This window comes from Cydia strobilella, chromosome Z, assembly GCF_947568885.1.
Source record: "Cydia strobilella chromosome Z, ilCydStro3.1, whole genome shotgun sequence".
NCBI classification, from domain to species: domain Eukaryota; kingdom Metazoa; phylum Arthropoda; class Insecta; order Lepidoptera; family Tortricidae; genus Cydia; species Cydia strobilella.
In genome coordinates this window covers 43,435,685-43,450,393 of record NC_086068.1, presented here as the reverse complement: position 1 = coordinate 43,450,393, position 14,709 = coordinate 43,435,685, and the positions used below count along the sequence as shown (strand labels likewise).

At 35.6% G+C, this 14,709-nt stretch overlaps 3 protein-coding genes across 3 annotated transcripts in view; 2 read left to right on the top strand and 1 right to left on the bottom strand.

Annotated features, from left to right (window-relative positions):
- The window catches only part of LOC134754971 (uncharacterized), a 567,282-nt gene that overhangs the window by 170,405 nt on the left and 382,168 nt on the right, over positions 1-14,709 (top strand).
- The window catches only part of LOC134754951 (uncharacterized), a 533,971-nt gene that overhangs the window by 456,049 nt on the left and 63,213 nt on the right, over positions 1-14,709 (top strand). The gene's annotated exons all lie outside the window — the stretch shown is intronic.
- Positions 1,169-14,709, bottom strand: part of LOC134754964 (extracellular sulfatase SULF-1 homolog) — a 116,374-nt gene continuing 102,833 nt past the window's right edge. Inside the window, exons 10-17 of the mRNA XM_063691458.1 lie at positions 14,039-14,207; positions 13,759-13,919; positions 7,104-8,584; positions 6,907-7,021; positions 6,273-6,492; positions 5,705-5,836; positions 5,544-5,616; positions 1,169-3,768 (exon numbers count right to left, since the gene is read on the bottom strand). Of these exons, the coding sequence (XP_063547528.1) occupies positions 3,687-3,768; positions 5,544-5,616; positions 5,705-5,836; positions 6,273-6,492; positions 6,907-7,021; positions 7,104-8,584; positions 13,759-13,919; positions 14,039-14,207 (2,433 nt within the window). The 3' untranslated portion in view covers positions 1,169-3,686. The remainder of the gene's footprint in view (positions 3,769-5,543; positions 5,617-5,704; positions 5,837-6,272; positions 6,493-6,906; positions 7,022-7,103; positions 8,585-13,758; positions 13,920-14,038; positions 14,208-14,709) is intronic.

Genomic DNA, 14,709 nt, shown 5'->3' with positions numbered 1-14,709 from the left:
TACATGAATATGTTATATGTCTTTCACTTACCCCTGGTCGCTCGGTTTCATGTCTATAACTACTATAATATGTCTATGGTAACTATGAACGTAATCTCAATCTACATTCGTGATCTCAACTTTTAATAATGTCAATTTGACATTGACGTCATTGATGATGATGACGATGACATCTATAACCAAATAACAACAAAGCGATTACAAAGCGATATTCGATTCTACCGGCCGACTGTCGAGTTAAATAACTTGGTACACGTTATAATTAATATTACCTATGGCTCAAACTTTCCAAGTGTTGCGGTGTTACAAATGCGAAGTGTTCCAAGTGAGTAATAAAAATAGTCAGCTAATACGAATTCATATCTAACGGTTACTTAAGATAGGATGTATTTTTATTTTTAAGGTACACCCAACTAAGAAAGCTAACAAATGGAAGTGTAAGCTTTGTAATGAGAAACAATCAATTAAACGGTTTTATGGTTTGGGCACAGGCAAAGAGTGCAGGTTACATGTCCAGAAACTAAATGGGATCAGAGCTGACATTGATGCCACTAGCTGCGAATCTGATACCAGTGGCACCAGTAATAGAATAGAAACTCCAGAAATATCTGGACAGAATGAACTTGCCGCATACTGTTCAGTTGCCAAGAAAAGTAAATGGCTGAATTATGTAGACACTGAGGAAAATAAAGAAATTTCTGATGAAACAATGCTCCTAAACAATACTGAAATTGTATTGGAATTACCAAAAAAGCGTCCAAGGAAATCCTATACAAGTACTAGAATACTAAGTAAGCCTAAAACTAAATGTTTGTCAGATTTTTCACAACCTTCAACATTATCAAATGACGATAACAAGTGTAATGGTATAACAAAGATGGATAAAGCCGAATCACTTATCTAGGTATAGCTGCACGGCTGATACAGCCCATCGTGTATCAGAAGCTCCAATAATAAATAACTCAAAATGGGCAATATTTGTAGCGGACACCCAAAATTGTAAAGATAAACACAGTATGGATCCAATTACATATACCGATAGTCTATTTTCTCTCAAACCTATGGAAGATGAGGACCTTGATTCAGTCATGGATCTGTAGTTCAATCAGCTTTATATCTTGTATTAGACTGTGCCTTTATTTACTACAAGATCAATAAAGAAACAGTGTCATTTATAATATTTTATTACAAAAACCAATACACATTTCATCACAATGGCAACAGTATATTATCACTTAAATATCTCTACAAGATAAATAGCATACTTTCTACCAGGGACCGGACAACCCTTTCCGCGATAAAACCCTTTCAATGGGCGACACTTAAACACGGCTAACACATTGAAAGACTTTCCCTTTTAAACTGCAAGCCCATTCATACCCTTACCTTTGACTAACCCTTATTGAAAAGCTAACCAAATATAAGGCTAGCTCTTAATAAGGGTTACCCTTATCTTTAAGCGCTTTTTATAAAGGTTTCCCTTTGCGTGAAAGAGACAGGATTAGTATATATCTACGGTAGTGTATGAAAAGGAAAGAAAATACGTGCCTAGTCAAAGAACGCCGCCGTTGCCGCCGACGATCGCTCGGATTCGAAGTAATGTGTGCTTTATGAACAAGGTAGAAGACTTAAATTAGCACGCTTATATGCTAAAAGGGAAGCCCTTTATAAGGCTAACCCTTATAAGCAATATGCAAGGTGTTGGTGAGCGGATGATAAGGGTTTTGTAAGGGTATTTGGGCTACCGATTACTCAAATGTGGTAGCTTTATATAAGGGTTTTTAAAACCAAAACAAAGGGTTTCGTCTGGCAAAGGGTATGGTGAGTTAAGCCTTATGAAATACCCTTATAAAACCCCGATAAGGGATAGCGGGCCGGTCCCTGCTTTCTACCACACATACTGACTGATTCAATAACATTACATTTAGAGAAGCGTGTTTGCCCAGTTGACAGTAGACGGACCAGCAGCTCCTCTCAATACTGTGTCTACATTGCTGCAGCAATTGTGACATCACAATTATATTGCTACCTCAAGATCCTATCAGAGGGAGAGCTGGCACTAACATTTACACATCTTTTATAATGGTTGAATGTTTCTGGACTAACTATCCTTGGCTGACTAAGGCAATGTGGCTGGTGAAAGGGGGGGTGTTTAGGTAAAGAAGGGTTTGAAAATTGTATCACATTCCCTGTTTGGGTGCCCTCATTGTGGGGTCATGAAGCTTTCTTTCAGGAGTCCATGCTCCCACTGGGTTCACAAATTCAAAGTGGAAGCACTCTTGGATGTGTGTCTTTGTCATATCATTTTGTATATGAGGACAGTGAACATGTTTAAATAATAGTTCATCCTTTTATTTTCAATATGTTTGTGACATAAACAGTCATGTATAAAAGCTAAACGCCGCTGCTTCCAGCAACTAACTGCTATAACAGAAACAAATGCATCATGATAGTTCAGATAAGTCATAAAAAATAAAACAATCATATTACAACACAGTAATCTCATCAAATACGCGCTCGCACACGTCAGTTCACTCTTTCAAATATATCTGGATACAAGTAATTGAGTATATAACTTTTTTTTAAGTTATGATATGACATGAGATTTTTGCTGCCAGCTCTTGGAAAACATACAAAAATCTTAAATAACTGACTCCTTTTATCTCCGTCTATCTATAGCTGCACCGGGTAATGGGAATATTTGGCAGAAGAGATTGTGTTATGTTTAGAAAAATATTGTTTGGTGATAATGATAAAGTTTGCCGAACCTCATTAGCAATGTCCTTTGTCAGAAACAAAGGAATACTTTATTTATCTTATATAGAACTTAGTCTTGAGCGATTACCATTTGTTTCATACAAGTAAATCCATTGCTAACTGTTGCAATCTAATTTTGAATTTCCCTTAATATACCATGTATGATGTATAGTATACATTTTCTTAGATGATTTTTTTCAGGCTCGGGCCCTAATCTGTTAAACAAAAGCCTTTGTTTTTTTTTAAGAGCGGTCTTCAACACATGCCAAAAGCAGCCATGTCGTTTAAAAAGCAACTATCGTGATAGTATTGAGGTTCAAATTTATGTGACAACTCATTCAGAGAACAATCAGGGTGGATTTTTCTTTGGAGATCAGATAACAAAACATCTCTGAATGGGCTGTTTTATGAATTTGAACCATACTTATAAATATAATGGTAAATTTGCGTTTTAAACGGAAAACAAAAACCCGAAAAAAACATCTGAGATAATTCATATCTCGCGAGAACTATTCAATGCAAATATTGGCTCGTTGTTACATTATAATATAAAATAAAACAAAGACCGACTGTTACCAGCTTGAAAATAATATAAAAACAGTATTAAACATAGCAAACTTTTTAACCCTTCATGCAGCGCTCATGCATTACATAAATTACTTAAATTTTATTTGTTTAACAAACATGTTACATACAAGGTGTACGATCTGTACTACCTAGTTAAAAATAAACACTTTCACAAATTATAAACGACACTATGTCACTATGCATGTCGAATATTAGTGTTTATGAAGATAATTGGCAGCCTAGTTTATGACGCCAATGATGTTCATCGTACTGTTTGAGTTTGAAACGGTGTTTTACAGAAGACAAATTACCCAAAGTTAATATCACGATTTTGGTTACGAGTGGCAATTGTGGGACAGGAGTCAGTAGGGCAGCGTGTGTCGACGCCGATGCAGTGCTCGCGCCCTCGCGTACCGCCGTCCGTAGCCACTCCAGCGCCACGCTCTGTAAAGCCAGCAATAAGTATTTATTTTTAACCTTTTTTTACCATGCAACCTGGTTTGCATGAAAAAATATTTATGGCCAGTTTCACTGTGCTGTTTGTAACTTATAGGTATTGCAATTTTTTATTTGTCACCCAGGCCTGAGGTAGTTTCAGGAATCAAGTCATAGACTCATAGAGGATAGATAGAGGTTTCTTGCAACGTTGCAACTCAACAGCTGAAAACAGTGGATTGTATTATTGGGGTCTCTTTGTTTGACATAATTATTGAAAGTCATAATGTAATAATTGTCATCATTATCATTAGTCATAATTCTGAAACCGTTAACTTTTCAGGATTTTCCTCAGGTTATCCTATAGATAGGTTAGGTTTGTTTTATGGCAATCCTGAAAAGTTATGCGTTTCTGAGAAAAAACAAATTATGACTAACGAAAATGTTTACAAACAATACATTATGACTTAAAACTATATGGGAAACAATAGAGACCCTGTATTATTGTATCCAACATTAAAATGTGGACAAACAATACATTATAACTATATGGGAAACAATAGAGACCCTGTATTATTGTATCAAACATTAAAATGTGGACAAACAATACATTATGACTATATGGGAAACAAAAGAGACCCTGTATTATTGTATCCAACATTAAAATGTGGACAAACAATACATTATAACTATATGGGAAACAATAGAGACCCTGTATTATTGTATCCAACATTAAAATCCCAACTGCAGCTGTAGGCAGTGCAATATGGATAAAGAAATAGTAGATTGTTAACCAAGAGTTGAAAGGCACCCATTACTGTCGAGGTAGTTTGGCGCTCGAACGCAGTGAGAGCGCCAATAATCGGAGACGGTAATGGTGCCTTTCACTCGAGTTAAACACTCTACTTTTCATATCGAATGCGAGGAAACAAAACAAGACAAGGCAATTTTGAAAAATCAGCAGCACCTAATACCTGCGGCCATGATTTTTTCCCTAAGGACTTACTTGCAATCGGAGACTTTTCATGTATCTTCACACATAAATAACCCCTAGCGAATAATATTTAGATTGCAATATTTACGAAAACACACATATTTAAACAAACCGCACTAATTTTAAAATGATTTGGTTAATTTAATATCAAAATCAGCGGGATTGCCTCTTACTTTTTAACTTTTTACTTTTTCGTTCTAAAACTCCCAATAGTCAATAGCATCCCAGTCATTTAGCCAACATAATATTTAAGGAAATTTAAATATTAAATAACAATTTAATGAATAAAATAAGCAAATTTTATCTTATATTTTATTTTATTTTTACGAATATAGTGCTAAATATCTTTAAAAACGCATTTAATATCGTACAAACGTTTAACTGTGGCTGTATAAGATACTGCCTTTGCTCATTTACGCAAGTGCATGTATAGTGCATGGTTTGAGAAAATATTTTTGGTGTATTCCTTTTGGTTCCCGCCTTATGATATCGAGTAAATACAATTCAACAAAAGAAATCAAGAATAATTTATTTTAATAATTTACTTACATCATTGTTGATAAAAACGATTCAATGCGGGATTAGTAAAATTAGAACAATTACCAATTGTTCCAGGCGGGAAAATAAAGACACTATTAATCAATTTTGTTTCTACCCAGTTGCTCGTGGGACGGGGACGCAGAGGAGTACAACACTTTTCTGCACTAGAGCAGAAACGTATCACTTTCTGCGCACTTTTTAGAACAACAACGACCCACTTTCAGAGCATGAGATATGAAAAAAATATAACCTTTCATTATACGGGGTGGAGTCACCTCGAAACATGTGATTATCTTCGAAACGCCTTCTGTCTTCTGTCAGGCCTAAAATAATATTTAAAAAATAATTAACATGATTGTTATTTATAAAATCAAATATTCGTACATATAGCAAGTACTATAGATTACCGACCCTGCGGATTCGAGTACGAGTGTCTGCGACATGAAGGCCCGCGGCAGCTGAGAAGCTGTTGTAGTTGACTGTGTAAGTATTCTCTCTCCATAGCGGTCAAGTATTTCACTCTGTTCTGAGTTTCGAAGGGATCTGAAAATGTAAATATGTTATGACACCCATTTTTGCGAGGGTATTATTTACTAAGTATATCGTGTCGAGGACCAGTTACATCGACTAAACTGAACAGACTAGATCACAGCAACTCTTTTTAAGGACATCAATCCAGAAATGACCGACAATTTTTCTCATGCAACATACAATTTCACAATACCCACGTCGTGATGATATTCATCGTATGTGGTTGATTAATGTAAAACGTAGTCAAAGACAGGCATTCATTGTATGGTAAAACAAAAGGTACTCCGCTTACTGTCAATGCATAAATCGAGATAACAACGTAATTTTAATGCACATTCCCTTTGAACCAATCGACCAACGATTAAATTATAACAAACAAAAATAGCCACAACCAAATACAGAACCTCCTCCTTCTTTGAAATTGAAGTCGGTTAAAAATGAAAGTTACCAATTCGGAGATTATAGTAGGTAATTAGGCCGGTGACAAACTCGCAGTAGAGCAGGTTGTGCGTCGCGTTGATAGTTCTGACGCAGTTGTAGGTGTTGTTGGACGCGCTCATGCAGAAGCAGAAGGGCCCGGCGGTCCACAGCGGCGCCGTGCGCCAGTGCTCATTGTCGTGCCGGAAGCAGTTCATTCTCTCTGACTCGCATAACCTTTCCAGCTCTGCCTAAAATTAATAGGGGGTATTACTGCAATGTTCTGCCACCAGAGTGCAGCATAGTCCGTTTAGTAAACCATAGAGTAATTTATACATACTGTGCCTTTAACAGTTTTTTGACAAATTTTCAGACAGTAAAATATGACATTGATGCATCAAGGCCATATCAAGGCGGTTTGTTTACTGAGGACCTACGGGAAAACGCGAATCCGTAATTTCGCTATCTGCCTCTTTAGCGCTCGAATATGCAAGTGACAGAGATGTTAGAAAGCGAAATTTCGATTTTTTCGTTTCGTGATAGACCCTCAGATTGTGGTAGTGGCGCCCTCTACGCAGAGTTTCGCGTAATATTCCCTATTATAAAGCACAATAAAGTACTCTTGTTTTCTAATCTATGTAAGTACTAAAATAAATACGAAATACCTTCTTTTTAGCCTTTCTTAGCTTCTTCCTCAGTCTTTGTTCTTTTAATTTTCTACGTTCTTCCCTAGCACGATGGACTGCCTCCAAATAGCTATGTCCGAGGCCTCGCATCTTTCTGCAAACAAAATTCGACTCTTTAGTGGCCACAAGTAAGTACACGTTAATGAATGAAACCCTAATTATCACCGGTTACTGACCTGTTCTCCTCGCAGTAACAAACGTGTTTATCTTCATTTTCTATGAATAAAGGGTGAAGTCGTCTCTGAAAATCGTCTTTCGGATTACTAAAGATTCCAGTGTTACTTGAAACACCCCTATTCGGGTTCCGTTGTTCATACTCCGAGGCGTCGAGCCTTGCCGGCCCCAAGTTCGTCGCGGCCGGAGTCGTGCTGCCCAATGTAGTTGTCGACGAACCCGGCGATGATGATATCTCACTGTTGACTGCACCCGGAAGTTGGGAAGATAAAATATCGTCGATAGCGGAATTAAAGTTGGATAGTCCTTGCGTAAAATCTACAGGAGAATGTTCGGTGTGCTGGTCCACATGTGCTACCTGTTTCGGACTAGCAGATTCAAATGTTTGGGTTATTTCTGAAATACTCTGTTCTGTATTAGACGTTGTAATATCGGTGGTATTGGCATTCTGTGTCTCTTTTTCCACTAGCGGGGAATCAGTCCTACCGAAGTAGTTTCCGTCTGACATAGTAGTAACTTCGGCCTTTGACAGTTCACTAACTACTATAAGGGTATTTTTAGTAACATTATCTTCGTTTGTGGAATTACTCTGACCAGTCGAAGGTACCTCGGCTACACTAACATTCTTGAATTGTGTGTCCAACACAACATCTTTGGTATTACCGTTTATAGTAGGAATGAGATACTCGTTTGACTGGCTGAACTTTTTATCGAAATGTGTTCCGTTCTTGTGTTTTGATTTAATGCGATGCAATCTTCCTTTTCTAAAAAATTCTTTAGAATTATTTTGAGTCGGCACATCACTTTTAGTCGGTATCTGATCTGTAAACGAGGACGCGTGTATGGGGTTTGTCTGATGTATATTTGTACTAACGCCAGGTTTAGTTGTCTTTAAATGTCTCTTGATTTCCTTTAAATCTTCTAGTTTAGTTTTCAGCTGCCTTATTTGATCTTCCAAACTTAATCTATTAGTATGCCATGCTTTTAAATCCTTATAAATAACTTGAGAACAGTTCACTTGTCCGTCTCTTTCAATTTTACATTCTAATGATGATTCATTACTATTGACGATAGCGTCATTGCGTTGTTTATGTTTGTTCCAATTCTGAGCCCGTCGCTTTATTCTAGTCTTACCTATATTATCTTTGGTACGTTCATAAGCCTCTAGGAAGGCCTCAGTCTCCTCTATCAGCTTATCAATTGTGTCAGTCAAGTTCCTATTCTCGATTTCACTGATAGGTTCATTTTTGGAACTTAAATGTCCAATACTCGGATTTTCCTTTAGAATGCTATCCACTGTATTGGGCTCAAAGACATCGTTATCGATAGATCTACGGCTTCTCGTGGTATTGTCTTTGAGCGCTGCGATTGGACGTCGCGCGATGGTCCCGTCCGTCTCCAGCCTCGTGTAAACCAACCCGCTTGGCGTGAAGCACGCACACTTCTTGGTACTCATCTTCGGGGGCGCCACGCCAATATCGCCCTTTAATAAAAGGAAGCATAATTAAAGCGGAGTTGTTGATAATTGATAAAGCTTACGAAAATAGTGGACAGGCAGACTGTTAGAAGAAAGCTCTTTGAATTAAAGGTTGCTATCTCACTACACTACGCTTATTAATAAAGTATAATAGGTAGGTATAGGTAGAACTTTTTCATTCGCTGGGTAGAACAGCCCAAAACAACGTTTCATATTTAGTCTCTAATTTCTTCTTTCAAAATTCGTATTATGCTTGCTAAATAGATTTAATGAGAGTTTCAACTTGTGAAATTTTTGAACGGTCCTGATGATTCTTATAAACAGGAATCGGAAATTCGGATGCTTTTATACCTAAACTTCGGCCTCAGTACCTACACCGCGTTGTTGTTGACCAGTATGGAGGCGGACTCAATTTTATTTTGCTAATAAATTTCCCAGGATTTCCCGGAATACTGGAAATTAGGATACATATACACATAGTCATAGTCATGGTCATTTATTTTATAAAGCCAATTTACAAGTCAGTTGCTAAATAACATCAAATTACTATACAGTAAAGTGCATCGATTAAGTTACATCATATTAAAATTACAGTAAAATAACTTACATTAAAAATTACAACAATTCATTAATTACATTAATAGTGAAGTCACAAATTCATTAATTATTACGTATTAAAGAATTTAAATAACATATTTTAGTTGTTTCTTTTTACAAAATATGTCGTTTGTTTAACTAACAGTACCTACACTATTCTTTTAACCCAAGAAAATTAAACAAATCTGCGGAAATATTTCGTGCAGTTTTGAAAATGTGTATAGTTATACCTTGTGGTGTCCAGATGAACATACTAAAAGTCCTCGGGGGTGGGGGTTGTGCTGGGGTGTAGGAGGGGGATGAAGGTACTTTTTTTCAGATTTTAGCTCGTATCTCGTATGAATAGCATTATAATTACTTCGAAGAAAAGTTTCTACATAAAATTTTCTACAAATTAGGTTATATGTATATATTTTTACTTTACGATCTTGGAGAGCTCTTTAGGAGTGTTTAAGTTAACAAAGAGATAAAAAATAGACGATATAAGAAAACGTAGTTTTTTCGTAGTTGTTTATCGTAACTGAATTTTTTAGTATAGAATAAGCAAGTTAAGTCTCCTGCTGACCAAAAATAAAAATAAACCGGCCAAGAGCATGTCGGGCCATGCTCAGTGTATGGTTTGGTACTTCCGTAGTTACCAAAATATACTTTTTGCAAAAACTCAAAAATGGTTTAACCGATCAGGTTTGCTATAGTTTTTCTTGAAAGTCTTTAATAAGTTTTACTTTAATGATTTTTTTCATATTTTTTGTACCCATGGTTCAAAAGTTAGACCATGGTCAAGAAATGAGGATGATTTTTTTTCGCTTCTACCCTATAGTGTGCGGTGTCATTGGATAGGTCTTTTAAAATGAATATGAGTCTTGAAGAACATTTTTTAGATAAACGTAATATTTCCGGAAATATTCGCTCTGAAAGAAAAAATAATGTTTCAAGAGTCCCCCTCTAACTTTTGAACCATGAGTCCAAAAAATATGAAAAAAATCGTGAAAGTAGAGCTTAGTAAAGACTTTCATGGAAAACTATAGCGACCCTGATCGGTTCAGGCGTTTTTGAGTTTTTACAAAAAGTAGATTTTGACGGATGGGGTAACTACGGAACTACACTGAGCATGGTTCGACATGATCTTGGCCGGTTTTTTTATATTTGATCAGCAGGTTACTAAGCTTGCTTATTCTAAACTAAAAATTTGAGTTATGATTAACAACTACGAAAAAACGACGTTTTCTTAAATCGTCTATTTTTATTATCTCTTTGTTAATTTAAACATCCCGTAGCTCGTAAAGTATTGACCATAGAGTAAAAATGAATATGACCTAATTTGTAGAAAATTTTATGTAGAATCTTTTGTCCGAAGTAATTATAATGATATTCGTACAGATATTCGAGATATAAGCAAAAATCTGAAAAAAGGTACATTTAACCCCCTCCTACACCCTCAGCACAACCCCCACCCCCGAGGACTTTTAGTATGTTATGTTCATCTGTACACCACAAGGTATAACTATACCAATTTTCAAAACTACACGAATTATTTCCGCAGATCGCCCATTTTCGGCTTAATTTGACGTGGCTATTTAACATCAAACTAAATTTGTTGTTACATATTATTCTTATGAAAAATAATGGTACTGACGTTAGGTATTTTTGTTAAATCACTAAATTAAAACAAATATACATAGTCCTACAAAATTGAACATGTAATTAACCTACAGCGACTAGAGTTTGCTCCCGGGAAATACGGGTACCGGAAGTACCGGGAATTCCCGGGATTTAGAGCCAAGCAAAGAACCGGGATTTTAATTTTGTTATTTTGAAATCCCGGGAAATACCGGTACCGAAAGTACCCAACCCCTAATAATAAGGTTTGATTAAAATCTCGCACTGTCAAATCTGTTTTAGTAAGTGCAAACGACGATATATATAATTTCCGGTACAATATTTGACTGTTTTCTGTTACTTAGCATGAAATAGCATGTTCTTTAACACTTTTACGGCTGATCACATATTAAAATCAAAACAAAAATAGTCTATGGGCTTGAAAATGCTGACAATATAAAATAGCGCAATTTGAAACTTTATGTGCATAAGTGTTTCTTTCTACGATAAATGATTTTATACGAACAATTAGTTATTTGTATAAGTACTAAATAGGAGCAAAAAATAGAAACACATTTGGAATTAGTAAAATACTCCCTTTAATTCGAACACGGTATAAGAAGCTCATAATGATAATACCATTTTAAAAATTTTGTATTTTGCATTTCTGTATTTTTGACCTGTGTAATTATGAATAAAAATATAAACATATTAGAAAAGAAAATTAAACGATTAAAAATGGTTATCGTTCCTTTTTAAAACGAGTTAAGTAATTTATTACAGTGACACATATGTAGACATAGAGATTTTTACTAGCACGAACGAGGCAACGCTAGTGACTTCCTTCCGAGATTTAGTTCATCGATATCGTATATTATCGATATCTTATAACTGCCATAATAATGTTATAAATATAAACAAATGTGGCATGTTTAGAAATAAATAAACAAGAATATTATTAATACTTTACCTACATAGTAGAATAAAATAGAATAAAATTTTATTCGTAAGCACAAACGAACAAAAGACATTACATAATATAAAAGAAAACATAAAATAGGATAAAGTGCCACGAAATGGTCTCGCACACATTACATTAGTACATAATTTAAAAAAAAACTCCATGACACATACACCAAGATTGGTTTTCAAATTGCCATCACCAATAAAACCATCACACAGGTTTTCTTACATGATTTTCGAAGTACACTACCAATTTCTTTCCCATATTTTCAGGTGTTAAACTGCTTCGTCAATGTAGGCAATGGTTGTGTGGCTTTAAGAGGCCATAGTCGATTTTGGAGCAAAAATTTTAAATTGATAGATTTAGTCGTTGAAATTATACACGTTTTGTTACGTAATATCTAAATAACAAGTATTGGTTTCTATTAGCACGTTTTCTCATCTTGCCTTTTAATAATGAGGTCGCGAGCGTCCGTCACCGGTAATATATGAAGAGAATGGGCAGTTTTTAAAAATTCATCAAAAAATTATGGTGGTAAATTATACAAATTGATGTATAAGAATAGTTTCAGCAAATGTTGTAGATTGTTCAAGTATCCAAATTACGTTGAAATTAAGTCGATTTTCAGAGAAATTGTATCTTGTTTTGAAGTAATTTCTGGAGAAAATTGAATTCGTTTAACTTTCATTTTCTCGAACTCTAAGTCATATAACAAAAATGTAATCTGATAAAGGTCAAGTACAGAATATGTGTAATACAAATTTACCATTTTTAGCAGTCCAAACTTTACGAAATTTACAAATAAGAGCGACAAAATCAGTGCTTTACGCGCGTTTACCTAAACGTCTTTCAGAAAAAAAACATTACTAATTTAGTGAGTCTGTTTTCAAAAAATTGATCTGATAAAAGGCAAGATAAGAAGACGTGCTAATAGAAAACAGTACTTGTTATTTCAATTTGGAAACAAAAGGTGTACAATTTCATCGACGAAATCTATCAATTTTACATTTTTGCGACTAAAATCGACACCGGCCTCTTACGACTCATAATAATATTTTCGTAAAAAAGAAGTTTGTGTACCTTCACTGTGGTACTTTTTATATTGTACCAATATTTAGAGAAAGATTTACGGTCGTTTTACGATTTTTTTACTGAAAATTGAGATTTTTTAAAGCACTACCGAAAGTACCGGGAAATCCCGGGAAATCCCGGTTCCATCCTTGCCTGGTACCGAAAATCCCGGTTCTTTGAAACAGTACCGGTTCTGCAATCCCTAACAGCGACACAGGTTGTATATTTACATTTACGTCATTGTCTAATGTTTAGCAATTAGAAAAGACGACAATACAAAAATTGCTAGAAAACGGCATCTTTCACCGTAGGATAGGGTATTAGACAAGAATATTTAAGATTTTGTGTAAATATGTTATTGAAAAATGAAATGGTTTTTATTTGTTTGTTCAAGATATAGAATACCTAATAAGAATAAGTACATACAATACAAAGTGTAACAAAAATAGAGGTCGATGGTTTTGTGATAAGAAAAGAATAAAGGAAACAGAAATTACATTTAAAAAATTTACATTGAAACGGGAAGACGTACAAAACTGCTCCATACAAAAAAAATGTTTTTACGTTCGAAAAGAGTTTCTCCTAATATTCAACACATTATTTTTACACCCTGTTTGTAGTTAAAACTGTTTACCAACGTGAAGTTATGGTAACAAAATTGCTGAAAATAGTCATAACCTAAATATTTTTACAGTTACCACTATTTCCTGATGTTTTATACAATCCCGGAATCCCGGAACTTAAATAATTAAAATAATATTTTTAAGAAGCCGACTCCATACTTGCTGAGCTTTTTCCGGGAATTTGTTAATTGTAGATTGTAGGTATAAAAGCATCCGAATTTCCGATCAATGCTTATAAAAAATCAAAAGAAGGAAACTATTGTATAAATATTTATCCAGGCATTTGAAAGAGACCATTAAATGGAGAAAGCAGGAACTGCGCTCACCTCGTACTTGCACTTGTGGCGCCGCCAGCGACCGGCGACGAGCACGCAGCGCCACTTGCGGCCCGGCGCGCACGGCAGCCGCGCCTCCGCCTGCGAGCAGTCGTCGGCGAGCCTGCCCGCAGTGCCCGCCTTTCCACCCGCTATGCCATTTTCTGTCCCTTCTGTATACAAAAAAAGTAATCATCTACTTATAACATGGCTAAAAACATATACAACTATGTAGTGACAAGCCCGTAGGCATCAGTGGGAGTTTATTAAAAAAGCTAACTTTCATACTTACGCACAATAGATTTTTTATCGGGGAGTGTAAAGAAAATATCTTGGGCATCCAAACTGGCCTCGTCTGATTCAAGTTTTTCCAAGCTGTCATCCAGAATAGGGTTATGACTCTCGTTGGATATTGGTGGTTCCACCGACGCTTTGGACTCATTATGGTCCGCATCCACATCCTGAAAAAAATGAGTGGTGATTACATCTCATTTTAGTGAAAGGTAAATGGCGACTTAGAATAGAATAGAATAGAAATCATTTATTCAGACAACACATCAATACAACACATATATAGCAAATACAAGACAAAGATAAACGAAACAGTAGAAATAGAGATGTGAAGCCGAAATGGTCTCCACTCAGCAATGCAGCTGGCACGACTAGCGTGGTCAACGGCGCTGGTTTTCTGTGAAGCCAGCGGAGTGTGCAGGACAGCATAGTGCGGGACGGGACACGTTGTGGACGACGTGACATAATAATATTGAGTACTACCATAGAGTAACTTATACTAGAGCGTTACTGTCATAGTAAATTTTGTAACCCCAGTAAATTCACTGCCATCTGTCGACACACTTTAAAACTAAAAATAAATATTTATAATAATATGATAAAATGTATTTAAATATGGATAAATGTTTTTTTTATTTGCATTAATTATTTTTATATGATTTTGACCCATGT